Source organism: Grampus griseus, assembly GCF_964374135.1.
Source record: "Grampus griseus genome assembly, chromosome: 4".
Classification (NCBI taxonomy): domain Eukaryota; kingdom Metazoa; phylum Chordata; class Mammalia; order Artiodactyla; family Delphinidae; genus Grampus; species Grampus griseus.
In genome coordinates, this window is record NC_138997.1 from 140867649 (window position 1) to 140886655 (window position 19007).

The window sequence follows — 19007 nt, forward strand, 5'->3', positions numbered from 1 at the left end:
GAGAGGTCCCATGCCTCGCCCGAGGGCACGCAGCCTGGGCGCCAGGCCAGGTGGCTCAAGGGCCCTCCCTCAGTCCTGACTCCCTGCCCGCTGATGCAGCTTCTGGAAGCGTCCGGGGCTTTGTGGTGGAGGCCCTTGGCCTGTGCTCCCCCTGCTCTGCAGGGTATCCCAGGCTAGCTGCCACCCTGCTGGGATTGGCCTGCAGGGCATTCCCAGTACCCCCTGCCCACCGCACCAAGTTCAGATGTCCCACGCCAGCCCACCGGCCACTGCCAGGCCCCCTGCTCCAATGGGGGCTGATCGGGTGGGCTCAGGCCCCAGACCCGCTCAGCCTGCGAATCCTGGACCGGCAAGGGCCCACGTTTCTTCTGAGGCCTGGGTCCCACGGTGCCTCCCTGCCCCACACACTGTACAAGGAGGCCCTGTCTGCAGAGGGGAGCCCTGCCCTGCTGAGCTGGGTCCATGCTCTGAAGCTTCTGCCGTCTTAGCCGGAGGTCCCTGACGTCATCGCCATAACGACAGCATCACCATAATGACAATGATCCCAGCCATCTGCGGACTGCTCCTCTGGGCCAGGTGAAGGCCGGGAGCTCTCCATCACAGGCTCGTGATGTCTGCATAGTGTATGGGGAAGGACGGGGACGGAGGCTCCGAGATGTGGAGTGACGTGGCTGCCAGGTGGCCCCGAGGCCCTGCCTCACCGTGTCCTTGCCCACCTCTTCCACCACCGTTCTGCTCCACGGTGGGCACCTACGGGTTCTGGAACATGCCATGCTCTCCCTCCACTGCACAGAGCTGCTCCTCCTTCTTCTACAGGTACCAGTTCAAATGCCCCCCTCCTCCAGAGGGCCCTCCCGGATTGCACTAGCCAAGCGAGCAGGCCCCAGGCCATGTGTGTCCCTCAGTACGGAGCCACTGCTGATCTCACCTGGTTCTCAGCTCCAGCAGGGCAGGATGGGCTTGTCTCCCATCCTCACCCAGGGCCAATCTGTGCTCTTTGCATCCCTGAATCTACATCTGTGCTCTCACCTCGCCGGCCACGCTGCCTCCCAGCTTCCTCTCTCCTCCTTCAGAGCCCATTCCACTTGCCTGCCCTACTCTGCACTGTGTCTCCCCCCTCCCTCCCCGCCCTCCACCCCGAAGTCCCTGCCACTTGGCCTGGCCTTGGAGGACTGTTCCTGTTTGTTCTCCGAGCCTCTCCTGGGAGGCCCCAGGGTCCTGGAGGCTGCGGCAGACCCATCTCCCAGGCACACCCAGTGGCCGGGAACCCACACTTCACCATCAGTCTGTCAGGTTCTTATCAGACCGGTTGGATGGGTCTAAACAAAGGACGTATTCTTTGACTGCGGGGCCTTATTTTTCAGGCACATTCCTACAACTTGGGCTTTTCCTGCTTGAGCAAACTCAGGTGTGCGTTTAGCCTCAGGGTCTGGCAGAGGTGGCCCCAGAGGAGCCGCTCAGCCTTGCCTCTGCTGAGCACTCAGAAAGGAGGACCCTGGGGACTCGCCGGGACACACCCTCCTTCCAAACCTGTTCAGCCGGCAGCCTTTGCTCTCTGCATGAGTCAGCCTGGCTAGGCCCTGGTGCCCGGCTGCTTGGCCAAACTCTAGTCTAGGGGTGGCTGGGAAGGTATTCTGTCAATGTGGTCATGCCTACAATCAGCCTTTAAGTGAAGATGACCCTCCCTAATGTGGTGGCCTCATCCACTCCACTGGGGCAATCACTGAGGGCTTCCTGGAGAAGGAGATATTCTGCTTCTACCTGTCGGCTCCTGCCCGAGTGTCCATCCAGCCTGCTGCTGGTCTGCCCTGCGGATTCCACACTTGCCAGCCCCACGGGAAGCCAATTCCTTAAATTAAATTTCTTAATACATGTCTATGTCCATATCTGTCTGTCCGTCTGTCTACCTGTATCCTGTTGGTTCTGATTCTCTGGAGGGCCCTGGCTGATACACTTTCCTACCTAAGGAGCCAAATGTGTGCTCTGGGAGGTTGGGGCAAGGAAGGGTGGTTAGAAATTCACTTTTAATTCTGTAATTAATCCAGGAAGATGCACAGCGCGTGGCCCTGTGTGACTGCTTAGCTGGAACCCCAGGTCTGTCCCCCGGAAGCCGAGGGCCTGGGGATGTCCTCCAGCTCCCCTACCCCCACCCCTTCCCACCAAGGCCTCCTCTAGCTGCTGCACCAACTTGTGAAAACCAAGTACAGGAACGTGTCCAGTGCTTGGAAGAGCCTAGTGATCAAGAGCTTGTAAACAAGCCAAGTCTGATAAATTCTCAAACATTCTGTTTTTTCCCCATATCGGGCATCAGGGAGGGACCTCTGTTCTCCTGGCGGCCAAGCCTGTGGCGGATCCTACCTCCATTCACAGCCAGCCACCTTGCTCTTCCACTAAGTTCTTAGCAATCATTGTTCGGCCAGCCCATAGCACCCCATCCCTGTGGAAACCTTTTTCTAATCCATACTGGCCTACTCGGTTCCCAGGTTGGTAAACTGGGGGCAACATGGACAAAATAATTAAACCATGTGTACATCACACCTGCCTGGGGCTCGCTCACGGCAGGTGCTCATGGCTACTTCTGAACAACTGAAGAGATGCTCAAACCACCCAGCAGGACAGGCAACAGCGATGTCATCTGACAAGTAAGGGTCAGGCTCAGAGTGGTTAAGTAACTTGTCTGTGGTCACACAGCTAGACATTATGGAGACTGGGTTCACACCCAGGCCATCCCGACCCTGAGTGCTCTCTCCCTCCACCAGGATGCCACCTTTGGATGGCAAGAGGCTGATACACGAGCCCAATGGCCAGTCTTCCGGCAAATGTCGGGCAGCCGGGCAGAGGTTTGCAGGAGTGGCCTCAGGTAAGAGGACACTTGAGTCTGCCCGGGGCAGGCAAGGCTCTTCCCCCTCAGAGTGGAAACTCCTGGCACAGCCAAACGCAGGAAGGATCTGAGACCCTCCAAGGCATGAGGTCCTTGGGTGCCAGGGGTAGGCGCTGGGACCCAGACCCCCCAGGACAGAAAGTGCTGGATCTCAGGGATGGTGTGAAACTGGCCCCGGACGGGTCTCCCCGGGAAGCCCGAACCTGGCTCTGCGCACTGGGATCACACGATTCATCTGACCGCCTTCCATGTGACAGCGCTTCCAGAGCAGCGGAGGACGGCCACCCTCCTTCCAAACACCTCCATGAGTCACCAACCTTTACTGAGCACGTACTATGGGCTTCCAGGGGCCGACATGGCACCTTCCTCTCTGTCAGGCTGAGCATCCTGTACTCCCTTGTCTGTGCCTCACAGGCCAGAGCGACAAACACCATCAGAACCGGGGTTCGTCCTGCCGCACCGAGTGACCACCACTTACCCAGCACCCCATCCCGACAGCCCGGAGTCACGCCAGGCGTGTCCCTGCCCCTCCCACTTTGACCTCCCAAATCGGGCCTGAATCTACCCGCTTCTCACCTCCGCACTGCCACCACCCTCTCCAAGATGCCATCATTTCTTGCCTGGATAACCCAACCGCCTCCAAAACGGTTTCCCTGCATCCACACGGCCAATTCAGGCTTCACGGTGCAGCCTCGGGCACTGTTTTACTTACGTAATCAGGTCGTCCTGCAACTTAAAAGCCTTGCCTTTCCTAGAAACCAAACTGCTTATGTGGCTCAGGGCCCTACGAGGCCTGGCCCCTCCTGCCCATCACCCACTCAAGCACAGCTAGTTCCTTCTCAAACAGCCTATGCTGCCTCCTGCCCCAGGGCCTTTGCACCTGCTGTGTGCTCTTCCTGGAATTCTCTTCCTACCTGCCATGACTCACCTTAGGTGCAAGCGCGCGCGTGCACGCGCGCACACACACACACACACAAGCAGGCACACTTACTGCACCCAATTAACTTTTACCCCCTTTTAAATGCTCACAGGCCCACCCTCCTCTCCTTTAGAGCCCTTACCTTGGTGTGTAACTTCACACACTCATTTGGGTCATCAGTTGATTGACGTCTACCTCCCACCAAGCTGAGTCTACGGGCAGAGCTCATGCTGGTTTCTGCTCATCGTGTGTCCCCTAGGGCCCAGCTCAGTGCCTGGCCCGTGTTCACCAAACCAGTGAGACTCGGCCAAGCACTCTGGCGGTAAAGGATGGATAACAAGCCTTGACCATTCGACGGACAGAGTGGTCCTCCTTCCAGGGACCGACCCTACAGAGGTGTGTGGGAACCACCAGCTGTCTGCCCACGTCCATCTTCTCCCCTTGCTGAGCACACAGCAGACCTGCAGCTTTGCCACGTGACCGAGCCCCAGCCAACGGCCTCCACAGCCTGGCCCCTGGGACCCTCCCCGGTGTGGAACTGAAGCTGAGCAGGACACTGTGCAGTTCCTGGGCATGGAAGCCTTTCTGTGCCCCCCGTTTCTTGTCTGTAGGGAACAGACTCCAGTCACCACGACCTTCCCTGAGTTCCAAAGGGAAGATTCGAACAGCTGCTAATCAGGGAAGGGACGGGATGCAGAAACAAGGGAAGATTGGCCAAGAAACGCTAGTGCAGCCTTGGGGCAGGTCCTGGCTCCACCTCGAGGGATACACAGAGCAATATATTCTGAGCTCTTTATAGAACTAAATCCCCAATAAATGGAAGATGTCAGTATTCTTCATTCTAGAAAAGACCTCCTGAGGCCAGATTAAAGGAGTGCAGGCCCTGCACACACCCCAATCTTATCAGCAACCCCCCCCCACCAACCATTGCTAGAAAACTCATCAAATCCACCCAGGTTGGGACATACAGTTTTCGGCCTCAGAACGGGATGTGGGACCACCACGCAGCCAACTAAAAGGACGGGCAGATCCCCATGAAATGGCACGGAAAAATGTTCACATAACATTTAAGAGAGAAAAAGCAGATGTCGAACTGCATAAACAGTACGAGGCTACTTATCCAAAAGAGAATTCAGTTATCTCTGGGTATTTGTGCAAAAAAAGAGATTTCCGGAAGCATGTCTGCCCCGGAGCTAACAGGAGTCTTGACTCGGTAGGGGAATTCCATGTAATGTTTACGTTCTTTGTGTTTTTCTGGACTTTTACAAGAGTTATGAATTGTTTTTATATTAAAAATAAAGCTCTCTCCCCTGAAATAAAAACAGCGGTGTCCCTTTCTCTCCTGCTGGGAGGTAGCCCCTCGTGAGCCCCTCCTGGCTCACACCCCAGCTCCAAACCCCGAAGGCTGTGGGACGTGCTGTTTGTTATAACGCTTCCAATTTGCCTCCCGGCTTGCCTGAGATCAGGAAGAGAATGATTACAGAGAGACGCACCCTTGGGTGTGTTCTTGGAGATTTGGGAGATTAAACCCATTACCCCCGTCCTCCAAGGTTTTTTTTTTAAAAAGGGAAACATTTACACGTATTAACCACTTGATGTTTTGCACCTTCTCTCTGTACTGTAGGAAAATAAGGGTTGGGGTATGGGAGTTGGTTAAAGCGAACCCCAGACCCAAGAGGGAAGTAGCAAGTCCCAAGGGGCGGGTGGCCCCGAGGCTGCTGCTGCGTCAGGAGCTGAGCGGACCCCCCCTACACCCCACGGTGGGAGCCAGGAGCCCTCAGGGCACCCACGCTTAAGGAACAAACAAGCAGAACAGGGGGGCCCCTTCAGGCGGCTCCTGACTGAGTCACCCAGCAGTGACACCCTCCTGCTTTACGGCAGTGGGACAAGACCACACCCTCAACAAGGGCTCACCAGCAGGAGCCAGAGTGTGTCCCCTGCAGAGGCAGCGGGGATCGCCACGGGGGAGGCCCCGGAAGAGGCTGCCTAGGACCTCGTCTTCCAGATCACAGGGAAGGCACCCCTTAAGCTTGACTAGGGGCCTGCTATGTGCATTCCTGCTCTCGGAGCACCTCCACGTGCTCTCCCTGCCCCCCACTCACACCCCAGCTTCCTAGCCGGTCCCGCTGCCCCGCCCCCAGCCCCGGGAATGACCCGCACACCTCCTAACAGGTCAGAACATTCCAGTCGTCCTTCCTCTTCTACGGGGTGAAGTCCAAATGTCCTGCTAAGTGGCCAGCCTCCTGAGAAGAGGCCCTGGGGTCATTTGGCTCTGTGGTCCTTTGCTGGCAAGATGCTGCCCACACCCTGGGGACTCCAAGACTCAGCGGGTGGGCTGCACTGCCTGACCACAGCATCCACGGGCTTGCTGGCTCTGCTGCCTCCCCTCCCCGGCCTCAGCTCCCCACCTCCCTGCAGCTAAGCCCTTGCTGCTGCTGTGAGCCCAGCATCACCCTCCCTGTCTCTAGGCCCCAGGTCTCAGAGCCCCTCTAGGAGCCCCCGCACCCCGAGTCTCTTCCCTGCAGACGCTGAGCCTGGGGGAGGGGAGGTGAACATCTGTCCATCAGTCAGGCCAACACACACAGAGGAAACATTCAAGAGATGGAGGGAGGGAATCTGGGTCTGGAGACATGATTAAGCCCCACCCGAAGGGACCCGTCAGTCGTCAGTCGTAGGAGCTGGCAACTCCCTTTCAGCTTAAACCACTTCGGGCCAAGTTCCTACTATTGCAACAGAGAAGACAAAATGGACACGCCGCCCCCCCCCCCGACTGCTGCAGCCACACCAGCGTCCCCGTCCCCTCCTCGCCACCACTACCCGTACCCTGGGGGAGGGGCTTTATGTGACCTCGCGTGGGTACAGCCACCCACCCAGTGCGTATCAATACCCTCACCCTAAAGGGCGGAGATCAGGGCTCCACCTGAGACGGCGTTTCTTTACAGATGATTGGCTCCCACCTGGCAGCCCTCCTGAGCCCCGCCGGGGCACTGCTGGTGCCCCTCAGCCACATCCACGCCCCTACGGCTCCCTCCCAGAAGCCACCTGAGCCCCCGCCCACAGGAGCCGCAGGGCAGCGGCTGGCGCTGGCCGGACACACACTCTGCGTCAGGTGTTCCCAGCCCCGGGGCACAGGTGGGGCAGGTGGCCCTGGGCCTTCAGGAGCCCCCAGACCCCTCACCCCAGTGAAACCTTCCTGACGTGGCTCGGGAGGTGAAGTCCACTGGGGCCATTGATCTCCTCGTGGGAAGACAGTGAGGATGGAGGAAGTACGCGCTCTGGCCACTTGGGCCCGTGGCTCGCGGTGGGGCCCGGGCAACAGATGTCTGTGCCCTCCACCTGCGGGTCTTGTAAACATACACTTGTTCCCAGAGCTCAGTATTATTCAAGATCGGGGTGAGTGTGGTCAAACGAGAAGCCATGAATTGGGCCGATTTTCTGAACATCAGCGCTCAGGGAAGAGGCGAATGTTACCCAGTTAAGCACAGTGACGAAGGCTTTCCTGCCCCAAACCGCAAGCAGCTGTGCCCCCCTTTGCACAGCCACCTTTGTTGGGTACATGACCATGTTCTCTGGTCTTTGAAACAACGAGGGACCTGACTCCAAGCCCATCGCCGGGCACTGTGCGGTCGCCACGGGGACCTTGGGGGCGACGAACGTCGACTTTGTGGATGTCAAGGCAGCTGCAGAGACTCGCTCGGCAGACGTGACCCTCCACCCCTGGGGGCCCCTCTCACCTCCAGTCTCGTCCGGTCCACGTCTTTAGGCAGCTTCACGCGGATTCGGTTTGTGACGATGAGGGCGTCATAAGGATAGATCTGCGGGGAGAAGAAAGTCCGGGTTCACCCGGGAAGTAAGCACGTGCGGGGACAGAAGAGCCGAGCCCGAGGCCAGCGGAGAGGTACATACTTGCGTCTGCATCTGACACACACACTTCACAGGGAAAGCACAAAGGGAACTTTTAACCTGGGCAGGTGCAGGAGGTCAGCGCGGGAGCGGGCGGCCCCTCTTACCTTGTATTCTGTAAGAGAAAGCAGAGACCACAGGGGCCGGGTTAGAACACGCACGAGCTCGGCCCAAAGGTGGAAGCAGCCCGTCCGGGACCCCCACCCTGTGGTGGGCCGGGCCTCGCGGTCTCCATCCCCGCCCGCGGCATCCTGCGAGCTGCAGGGGGACGGGCTCTGGGATCTCCGGCGGGAAGCCAGAGCAGCAGGCATGGTCGGGAGGCTGCAGGCCAGACTGGGAGCCAGACGCGGCACTGTGTTCTCCCTCAGCCGTGCTGCTGTCTCCCTGGTGGTCCGGGCCTGCCTCGGTTTACCCCCGTGGAGACAGGCAGCCTTGCTGGGGTCGAACCCCCCTGCCTCTTACTGTTTTCCCTTCGTGACCCTTCAGCGCCTCCTTTTCAATACACAGCTCCGCGTGCTAGCTTTTTAAAAAGGTTTTCCTTCCAGACTAAAAGCGGCTTGTTAAAAATTAAAGTCGTACGGATGGGAGGCCTCCGTGAGCACGCAGAACCCACAGGGCAGCATCTCTGGATCTCGGCCACAGGCAAGCCTGTCTCGGGAGGGAGACCCTGGCGAGGGGCTGGGCACCGGGGGGCCGGTCCTTGAATTTCCCCATGTGCCATGCAGGGTCCCGGCCGCCCTGGCTCTGAGCCCGGGGCCCTGGAGGCCACTTAGAGCTCCCTCCACTCCCACATCCAGCGCGAAGCAGCCCAAGAGAGCAGGCTCTGGTCACCCTCGGGTGACAATCATGAGTGAGCATCGCGGGGCCCGGCGGCTCAGAGCTGGCAGAGCCCTTGGGCAGGCGCCTGCCACGTGACCGGGTCTCTCTAGTAACACCAACCTCCCTGCAGGCCACCCTGCTGGTGTGAAGCCCTGGGAGGCCACACGGAGAGCAGGGCTGGGGCAGCATCTGACCCGACTTCAGACCCGCGGGCTTTTCACTGTGTCTCCGCCTCCTTTGTTGCTATAGAATTTATCAGCAGGTGTGGGCTGGCCTCAGCCCTGGCGTGGGACGGACATTCAAACACAGATCTCTCCCCAGGTGACCCGGAGTGACAAGTAAGTCAGGGTGGGGTTGGCAGTGCTCAAGAGGTGAGCACCTGGGTCAGGCAATGGAGAAGCCTCTGAGTTAGGAGGCGGGGAGCACCGGAGGGAGGGGAGAGGAGCAGGAACATCGCCGGCAACTTTAGGATGGAGGTAAACCAATCCTTGACCGGCAGAGGCAGGGACATGACTGCCCCAGGCTCCCCGACTCCACGATGCTCAGAGCCTTCTGCCAGCGGCCCTGGTCGGGGGTGGTTTCAGAACGAAACTCGTGGAAACCTGTTAGCGACCCCTGCCCCAGCCAGAGACCCACGGGGTCCCCGCTTCCTGTACCTCGCGTGCCCCAGCTGGCATCCAGGTCTGCTCCACAAGGGGCCAGATTGGCATTCTGGAAGAGAAAGAGAGAGGGCGGCAGGGGGCAGGTTGCAGGGCACAGGCTGTCGCCGGGCTCCTGGCGGCCTGGCCGGGGAGGAGGGTCAGCCCACGGTGCCCACTGAGGCCGGGCTCTGGAAGGGCCGTGTGGCCGCCCACACTCGTCGGGGCTGCCGGCTTCCCACGCGGCGGGTTTGCTCACATATCTCCCGCCACCTTCAGGCCTGAGCTGCCCCTGCCTGTCCAGCCAGCTCCTTCCCGTTGTGATGACAGCTCCAGGGCGCCCGGCCCCTCGGCCCGCAGCTGGCCTGAACCCGGAGGGCGGCTCACTAGGGCTACGGCTCTGCTCCCTCCAGACGCACTGTCCCCAGGGACTCAGGTGGCCGGTGTCTGTAAAGTCCCCAGCACAGACCCCTAGCGTCGTGAGCACCCCGTACAATCACTGTGGCTGTGATGGCTGATGAGGTCCAGGGATGGTATTCGGAGGGGGCATGGACCCGGCCACCTGTCTCAGGTGCCTCCCTCACCTGTCCACGGCACCAGCAGCCAACTCTGCTGTCTGGAATTCTCTTTCCCTCTGCCCACCTGAAAAAGTCATCCTGCAAACCTCGACAGAGGGTTCCTGCCCCACAATGCAGGTGCTGAGGCCCCGCAGGGTCAGTCAGTCCCTCTCCTGTCCGACTGTCTTGGTCCTGCATCCGCTGCCCACGGTGGAGAACAATGTTTTATTTGTGCCCGTATCCCTGGCACCCGGTACAGAGTCTGACACGGGGTCAGGGGTCTTGACCAGCGCTTCTGGAACTGGGTACAGGGGTTAAATTTCCAGGAGAGAGCTCTGCAGTTAAGGGATTATATTCCTCGCCCTTGGGTTGTGTTACAGGGAGAGAGCTTTCAGCACTAATTTACTGCAGGAGGTGATAAGCCAGGAGCCGGTCAGAGTCCTAGCGAGCGCGGGGGCAGGACGAGGCCCCCAAAAGCACCGAGTCCGAAGTCCTTCCTCCTGAACAGGGGAAACTGAGGCCCAGAGACGCCGGGACGAGGGCGGCGAGGCGGGTAAGCACCTAAGTGGAGGGTTGGAGCTGGTCTTTACACTTCTGATACTTTGTCCATCATGGATTTTTTTCATTAATTTGGAGTTTTCAAAACATTGTATTACCTTGTTTACCTTGATAACTGAGTCCTTTGGCAAGTGCCCTGAATGCCTCACCTTAGTCCCAGCACTGGGACCAGAGCCCGGCAGCCCCTCACCTGCCGGTGGCTCTCCGTGACCCTGCACCTTCCCCTTGGGAGTTTTCAAGAGCAATATTTGCAGACATTTTCTTAGGCCACTGACAAGGACCCCCCCTCCCCCCCCCCCCCCCGTGCACCTGCCTGGTTAGGGACGTTCCTGCATAAAGCGAGGCAAACCTGCCTCCCACCTGGCCCGGCTGCGATACGAAAGAGAAATGCCGCCCCCTAGTGCCCGCTGCCCTGCATCACAGGCTGTAATCTCCACGGCCACCGCCACCACCTTCGGCAGTTGGAAACCCACTTCCGGGCAGCAGAACCGGCTTCCTCTGGTCCGCCAGGCTCTGAGACTAGCCAGAGGCTCTCAGGAGGGAGGGTGGGGCGTCCCCCGGGTAGAGGCGGTGGGGGGGCGGTCACGGTATCAGTCCAGAGCAGGGAAAGAGCTCTCTACTCCTGGCCTTCTAAATGCCAAGTGGTGATTATTATCACCATTTAATAGCCGAGGCTCAGAGACGTGAAGCAACTTGCCCAAGGTCACACAGCTAATATATGGAACTGTAAAAAATTTAACCCGTGCATTTTACTTTTCAAAAATTATACTGAGATTGATAACGGTGAGAAGGAAATCATGGCCATCTCACCATTGTTCTTTTCTTGCTAAAGCTCACACTGGAGCGTGCCATTTTACTCACTAGCCACTGAGGTGGAAGTAAGAAGGAGTAGAGACTTGCTTTTATAATAACTATTCGTTTGGGAACTACCCTATAGAGCTTAGAAGATTTCACAACTATAATGTTATGTGTCCCGGCAATAACCTTAAGAGGTAAGGATAATTTTTTTAAAGACTAGGAAATAGAGACTCATAGAATTTAAGTAACTTTTGCCCAAACACACACCCAGGAAGTGACAGAGCTGGGATTTGAACTCGGGGCTCCCTGATGATAATACATGTACTCTTTCCAGCATATCCGACTTTTAAAATTTGTTAAGGTTTTCTTTGTAGTGACATACAGGAACCTTTTCATTAATGTTTTATGGATATGTGAATACCCGATTCAAAACATACGAATTTTTTCATATGCCTATTAGATTAAGTTTGCTGTTTGCACTATTAAATTGATCTCCATACTTTTTTTTCTCCTTCACTAGATCCATGTCTGATTTCAAGAGTCATGTTCACATGGCCTACCATACTTGCGTTTTATCAAGGTCCCTGGCATTGCCACGTTGCTGGGCAAGTTTACATTTATGAATGCCGTTAACTGCTTTATAACTTGTGTCATCACGAGCTAGTGTTCTCTCTTTTTACCACAAATTCTACTAATTCATCTTAACCTTAACTTCTACCTTATCTGACATTAATACTGCCACTCATGCTTTCCTTCTACTTGTGACTTTGGTATCTCTTTCCCATCCTTTGACTTCTAATCCATTAAAAAATAATTTGTGTTTATCTCATGATGATACTTTTTTCTTCTTTTATTTAAAAAAAAATCTAACCTGACAGTTTTTGTCATTTAGTAGGAAAATTCAGTCTGTTCTTAGTTAGCATCAGGGTTTTCCAAAATGGGACTCCTTCCAAGGGGCTACCGTGTGGCTCTGTCGGTGACCAGCGGTCAGTCTCCTAATAGCAGACCGGGTGGCACATGTTGGAACCAATGCTGTCTCATCCACAGGAAAGCCTTTAGTAGGTGGCTGTTTCCCTATTTATTCTACAGAGAGGTGTGAATATCTACCATGTGTCAGGCTCTGTGGCGGGCTAGTTATCAGGACGTTTTAACAAGCTTTGGGACATATGGTACTGGCCCCTTGTGACAAATCCCTTCCGGAACAAGAACCAGGCACATCTCTGCCTCCCCTGATTTACTGATTTCCTTCCTTCCATTTGACAATAAGAGAACTACACAGCCGGTCACGCTCAGGAAGCTCACAGCTAAGCGTCGGTGGGTTTTCCCAGTGTTCTGTGTGCCTCTGATGTAATTTTCTCCTACTGCTTCCTTTTCCTCTCCTTTGGGATTTGGTGTTACTGGGTTTTTGGTCACTCTGCATCTGGGTTTTTACTTTAGGTCACCTGGAATCCTTTCAGAAACAACTTCATCTGACATGGTTGAGCCGTAAAAGACTGGTCCTCAAAGCACCTGGCTTCTCAGCTGAGAAGCAGGCGTACAATTACGTTAGAGTCTCAGAAAGAGTGAAGAAAAAAAAATAGGAGAGAACATGAGTAGGGAAAAAAGAATCCCCCGAAAAAGTCAGCAATAACTTTTATCAATCTCCTGGATATTGTAATGTGAAACGCTAAAAATCCTCATGTGGTGATGAACTCCATCTTTATCGACTCCCCAAGATGTGCAGAAGGCCTCACTCACAGGCTTTCTAACACTCTGCTCCCCACCCTGAGGCCAGCAGGGGAAACATTCCCGGAGGGTTCAGCTCTGACTCTGTAAAGCTTAGAGTCTGCTCTCTGCTCTAGGAGAGGCCTGAAGATGGTGTCCCCGCCAGAGTGTCTGGATCCGCTGTTCACAGACTCCTTGGGGGTGGAGCCTCCGGAGGCCACGCCTTCCTCACAGGTGCTGGGAGCCATCGACCCACATCCTTCCAGCCTGGCAACCAAGAAGGGACTCTCCCTAGAGGATGCATAACCCCGCCCCCGATGACGCAAGCCTGGAAGGGCTGACTTTCAGGCCCTTGTCTCCCACATTTTGAGAGAAACCCCAGGACTTGGCTTGGGGAGTGGAACGCCTCGGCATGGACGTGGCCCAGTCCGTGACCTCGGCACTCGGCCCCGGAGTCAGAGCACAGCCGTGCCGCGTGAACAGAGAACGTTCTGACTGGTGCTACTGCCCTCGGGACCCTCACGCTGAGCCCAAGGGTCTACGTTCCCCGGCGCTGTGGACTCCTGCTTTCTCATGTCCCCTGCATCCGTCCTTAGAAGGGAATTCAGAGAAGCATGCTATGTGCCATTCCAGCTCGGCCCATTCTGAATAAAGGGTGGGGGGGACTGGTTAGTGGGATGGGCGGGGTTCCCTCGAGCAAACCATGCAGAAGCACCTGGGCCCCGGACACGCACAGCAGCAGGGCCCACAGAGCTCGAGAAGGACAGAAAGGCCCGAGGACACCCGCAGCTTCCGTGGTGGCGTCCCTGTTCTTGGATGTGCCCCATGGCCTGGACCCTGGATTTGAGGTCTGCCTGAGGGGTCGCTGTCCCCTGCGTTACACACTTGTTGCTGGGACTGCCCCAGGGCAACACACGGGGACTGAGGTCTGAGTGGCTTCTCTTGGGGGGTGAATGGCCTCGGTTTGTGGACAAACTTCCTCCGACCGGGAAAAGGCTGCCTCAATGGTAGCAAGTCTCCTGGGGCTGTGTGTGTGTGTGTGTGTGTGTGTGTGTCTGTGTGTTTGTGTCTGTGTGTGTGTCTGTGTCTGTGTGTGTCTGTGTGTCTGTGTGTTTGTGTCTGTGTGTGTGTCTGTGTGTGTGTGTGTGTGTGTGTGTGTGTGTCTGTGTCTGTGTGTGTGTGTGTGTGTGTGTGTGTGTGTGTGTGTGTGTCTGTGTGTGTCTGTGTGTGTGTGTGTGTGTCGGGGGGTTGGCGGGGCGTCTGGTGTCATCACGCCCGCTCCGTCTGAGGGGTCCTCACTGGAGACCTAGCAAAGCTGTGGGGAGAGGGACAAACACGAGGGCCCAGCTGCGGGGGACAAGTCAGGCACCACGCTGTGTGGGCTCACGTTGTCATGTCCCCGTATTCAGACAGCTGGGAAGGGGGCAGTCAAAGCAGCCTTCGGCTGGGAGTGGACAGAGAAAGCCGGCCCCTCGGTGTGGCCCCAGTAACGGTCACAGTGCTAAGGGCATCATCAGTGGTAACCATGGTGATGGTACGAACACTGGGGGCCGGGGAGGAAGGGCGCTCCAGGGAAGGAAGTGGATCCTGGGCCCACATGGCTCACGAAACCCCTCCATCCTTTAAGACCCTTATTAGGCTCTAGGTCACAGGAGAAGGACGGTCAGGAGGGCCTTAAAGAGGGTCTGATTCCTCTGGGTGGCCCCGCTGCCCCTGCCCCCCGACACTGAGGTCTCCCTGGGGGCTGGGGGCTGGGAGCAGAGGGGAGGAGGGGTGTTGCCGGGTGGTGGTCTGGCCCTGGGTAGAGCAGCAGGCAGACGTGGGTGGGTGAGCAGGGTCCCCAGGGCCCGTCCTCCTGGCCGTGTGGTCACCAAGCTGTGGGAGCCGCCCTAGCTCACGGTGGCCGTTAGTACGCATGTGCTGGGGAGGGCGTGCAGGGCCGAGTACCTACCCGGTGGTCCAAGCCATTCTTGCCATGTCCTGGGACAGGGTCAGACTTGGAATAGGGGAACCCTGAAACAGACACAGCACAGCTGTCACGCATGCAGCCAGGTCGGCGGGGCTGCGCAGGTGACATGGGACGGCCCTGAAAATCCCACTGCCTCATTCGAGACCTCTATCCCCAGGGCACTGACTGAGGATGAAGCCAGGAAGTGGGGGACGTCCCGGAGCCCGCCCATGACACCAGGAACGTCACGGAGCCCGACCCGGCCTGGCAGGCACCTGCATCCTCTGCAGGATGCAGCCCGGCCAAGCTCCTCACCTGGTTGACCAGGAGAGCGGGGGGCAGAGGGAGGAAGGGGCCCCCATGCAGGGTAGGGCTGTGCTAACCTGTGCCAGAGGCGGCCAGCGGAGGCCCAGCACCACCAGAGGTGGCCTGCAGACTATTTTTTCAAAACCCTTGAGCTGTTTGCAGTTGGCGGATTTCACATTAAAATCCTAATTTCTAGCTTCTCAAAGGGCCAGTCTGAGACACTGGGCCCTGGATTCCCTGTGGAAATCCCACACCTGGTCTCCCTCCATTGACCACATCCCTGGCTGCTCTGGGGGGGCCCAGGACTTTGAGACCTCCCCAGTGAACTGCTTCAATGCCACGTCTGGAGAGAGCAGAGCGGAAACTCCTGGCTCAGAAGTCCGTGTGGGATGTGCCCCAGAAGGGAGGCCAAGGGGCACAGCCTGGGCCCCCTGGAGGGGCAGGGGACCTCCACCACCCTTAGAAGCACCCTTAGGAGGCCTTTCCCGGCTGCCTGAACTGTCTTTCCATAGCCTGTGGGCCCGTAAAAAGCAGGGCCCATGTCTGCTGCATCTGGGGGTCCCTGTCCCCCACAGCTCAGGCAATAGTACTGGCTCCTGGGAGCCACCGGGCTGCCCGCGAGGGCTCAGAGGGGACGGCGGGTCCCATCCCTCTGTGTTCACGAGGCTGTAAACCGGAGGACTGAGCTTCCAAAGGTGAGACGGGCGCCGTGCCCAGAACTGCCTGTCCGTCCACCCACCCGCCCACTCCAGGAAGGCCCACTTCTGAACACAGGATGCTGGTCGATCCAGGCGCCTGTCTTGTGGGGTGGAGGGCCAGAGAAGACATTCTGTACAGGTCACACCCGTAGGAAAGGCCTCAGCTGGGGACCTGCCTCGGGGACCTGTTTGTCCCAGGGTAGTCCGTGGGAAGGTTCCAGATGTGGGTTAGGAAGGGCCTTTCACGACACCAAGGGCAGGGTTCTCAAGCTGGTTTTAGCCAAGGAGCCCTCTTGTCACAGGAAATCGATGTGAAAGCTCCGATACATGAAACAGAGGAGAGCGGAGCTGGAGGGAGAGAAGCGGGGCCAGACCTGCCGGGCATCCCTCGCCCCTCCTGGTTGCCCTGGGCTCCGCCAGGTAAGTGACCTAGCCAGCTCCTCCCATTTCACAGAAGGGGAACAGAGGGACCTGCCCAAGGTCATCCAGCCCTGGGACACAAGACAAGGGCCTCCTGACTTACAGTCCTGAGGTCCCTCCAGGACACACCTGCTTCCCAATTTACACCCAGAGCCAGGCACACTTGGGCATGTGAGGCTGTTGGGTTGAGGATCTAGGGGACCGTCAGCTGAGACCCAGGAGCTCCTGGTCAGTCGGGGATGCCAGCGTCGTCTTCTCAAAGTGGCGTCTCCAATAATAAGCTCACCAGCCACGCCTGGGAGCTTGCGACAAAGGCAAATTCTCAGGACCCACCCCAGACCTACAGACTCAGAATTCTGGGGCTGAGGTCCAGCGGTCTGTGACTTCCAAGCCCTCCAGGGCATTTTGATACACACTAAGGCTTGGAAACCCTTAGGGCCCCGAGAACAACTATGCCCTCACCTCCAGCCTTACCTGCTCTAAACCAGCGGTTCTCTACCCGGATGCACTGCAGTCACCTAGCCAGCTTCTAAACTCCCCTGTGCTCAGGCTGCCGGCCTCTGGTCTCACAGCAGGTGTAGAGACCTTACTTCCACTCAGGCCACTTCACCTTCCTCACTCATCAACTATGACTGTCTTCGCTCTTTCTTCTACCTGCCCTGAGTTTCCATATCGGATGGTGTAACAAATTTTGCTTCGATCATCAATGATTTAAGAAACTCATCACAAGAAGGACAGTCTGTTATACTGACCCCTAATTTTAACCTGTTGTGATGTTCTTCCTTTCTGAATTTCCGAGCTCTCTTATCACTTCCTTTCTGTTTGGAGAACTGCCTTGAGCCAAGTACATCTGCGAGTGAAAACTTGTCTTAGTTTTCCTTTGTCCGAGAATGTCTCCATTTTCCATTCATTCCTGAAGGATATTTCCATCCAAGATAGAATTCACATCCACAGCAAATGTCTTTCTGCACATTATATATGTGCCATCTTCCTCTGGCCTCCACGATTTCTGGGGAGAAGTTGGCTGTCATTTGCGTTGGTGTCCCCGGTAGGGAGTATAATATGTCTTTTCTCTCAGGCTGTTTTCAGTATTATTTTTTTCTGTTTTTAGTTTTTGTAAGTTTAATTATGGTGTATTTTGGTGTGGATTACTTTGAGCTTATTCTACTTGGGGTTCACTCAGTTTCTTGAGCATGTGACGTTTATGGCTTTTGCCAAATTTGTTAAGTTTTCAGGCGTTATTTCTTTGAATATTTTTCAGACCCATTCTCTTCTTTCTGGGACTCCAGTGATACAAGTGTTGTCTGACAGGTCTCTGAGGCTCTGTCCATTCTTTTCTGCTATTTTCTCTCTGCTGTTTAAGTTGGATAATTTCTGTAGTTCTATCTTCAAGTTCACTGATTCTCTCCTCTGACAAATCCCGCTATTCTGTTATTGAACCCATCCAGTGAATTTTTGAATCTTGGTTATTTTATTTTTCTTTCCCATAATTTCCATTGGATTCTTTTTTTTATAACTTGTATTTCTTCTGTGAGATTTTCTTTTTTTCTTTTTCATTTGTTTCAAGAGTATTTGCAATTGTTTGTTGAAGCAGTTTTGCGATGACTGCCTTAAAAATCCTTCTCAGGATAATTCCAATATCTGATTCTTTTCCGTGTTAGGATGTGTTGATTGCCTTTTCAATTCAAATAGTTATCTTCACGGTTCTTGGTGTGATGAGTGATTTTCCACTGCATCCTGGACATTCGGATGTTATGTTGGGAGACCTGGATCCTAGCTAAGTTTTCCAGGTCAGCAGGCTGTCCCTGTGCTTAGGTTTAACATGTGGGGCATGGCTTATTATGGGCTGTGAGTCCGAAGTCAGTTTAGTTAAAGTGCTCTTCTGGTCTGCTGCGTCCACCTGGTGTTTCTGGTAGCAGCCTGGGGTGACAGGTGCTTCCCCGGTTGCCCTGTACCCCGAGGTGGGGGTGGGAGACACCAGCCATGGATGGAGCAGTTTCCCTGGGCCTATTCTCTAGGCTGCTGGGTGCCAGGGGGCCTTCTGCTGGGTACCAGGGAGGGCAGTCATCTACTTGGTCACCTTGTCCACTGCATGGGAGGTGAGAGACACTGGTCCCGCATATTTCCTTAAGTTCTCAGGTCTCTGGCCAGTCCACCTTCCTCTCTCTACCCTCCAGGGTTCTGTGATTGTCTACTGCCCTACTGTTCTTGGGCCTTTCAGTTGTACTGAGTGGGAAAGAGCAGGGAGAGATCACATCCCTGGGAAGCTATCAAGACCCATTAGAATTGGCCTCTCTTGGGATGGGACCAGCCATCAGTAGATTTCCGAGGTCCCAGGATCCCATGTGCAGCCGCGATTGAGAACCACCCGTTTAAAAGGTCCCCTCACGTACTCAGAGATTTTCTTGACCGTCACAAGCCAAGGCATTACACATGAGCCCATTTTACGTTTCAGGAAGCTGAGGCCTAGTGAAATTAAGTGACCTGTATAATATCAAATTGTTACGAAGAGGATGAGACAATCTCCCAGGACCCTAGCTTCGGGAACCAGTAACCCTATCTGCTCCAGCAGCTCTGCCCTGGTGAGGGCTTGCAGGCGTGGGAGTCTTCTAGGGACCTGCCTGGCCTGTGGCATTGGCTGGCCTTAAGAGTGTGTGCTGTGTGTATATTGGAGAGAGAGAGAAGGCACACAGGGAGAAGGCAGGTGTGCCGGACCTGGACAGGTGGCAGCTGGGTACTCGTGACCCCGAGTTGTATCAGGCCCTGTAACCACTGGACACCTGCCCACGCCCCATGTCCAAGCTCAGCCTAACTAGGCTCCCCGTCACCTCCTCCCAGAAGCCCACCCGTGGCAACCT

At 56.1% G+C, this 19007-nt stretch overlaps 1 protein-coding gene across 1 annotated transcript in view; it reads right to left on the reverse strand.

The window, feature by feature from the left end:
* The window catches only part of ABLIM2 (actin binding LIM protein family member 2), a 129206-nt gene that overhangs the window by 7612 nt on the left and 102587 nt on the right, over window positions 1-19007 (reverse strand). The window contains exons 18-21 of the mRNA XM_082653968.1: window positions 14729-14790; window positions 9179-9233; window positions 7811-7818; window positions 7535-7615 (exon numbers count right to left, since the gene is read on the reverse strand). Coding sequence (XP_082510094.1) covers window positions 7535-7615; window positions 7811-7818; window positions 9179-9233; window positions 14729-14790 — 206 coding nt within the window. The remainder of the gene's footprint in view (window positions 1-7534; window positions 7616-7810; window positions 7819-9178; window positions 9234-14728; window positions 14791-19007) is intronic.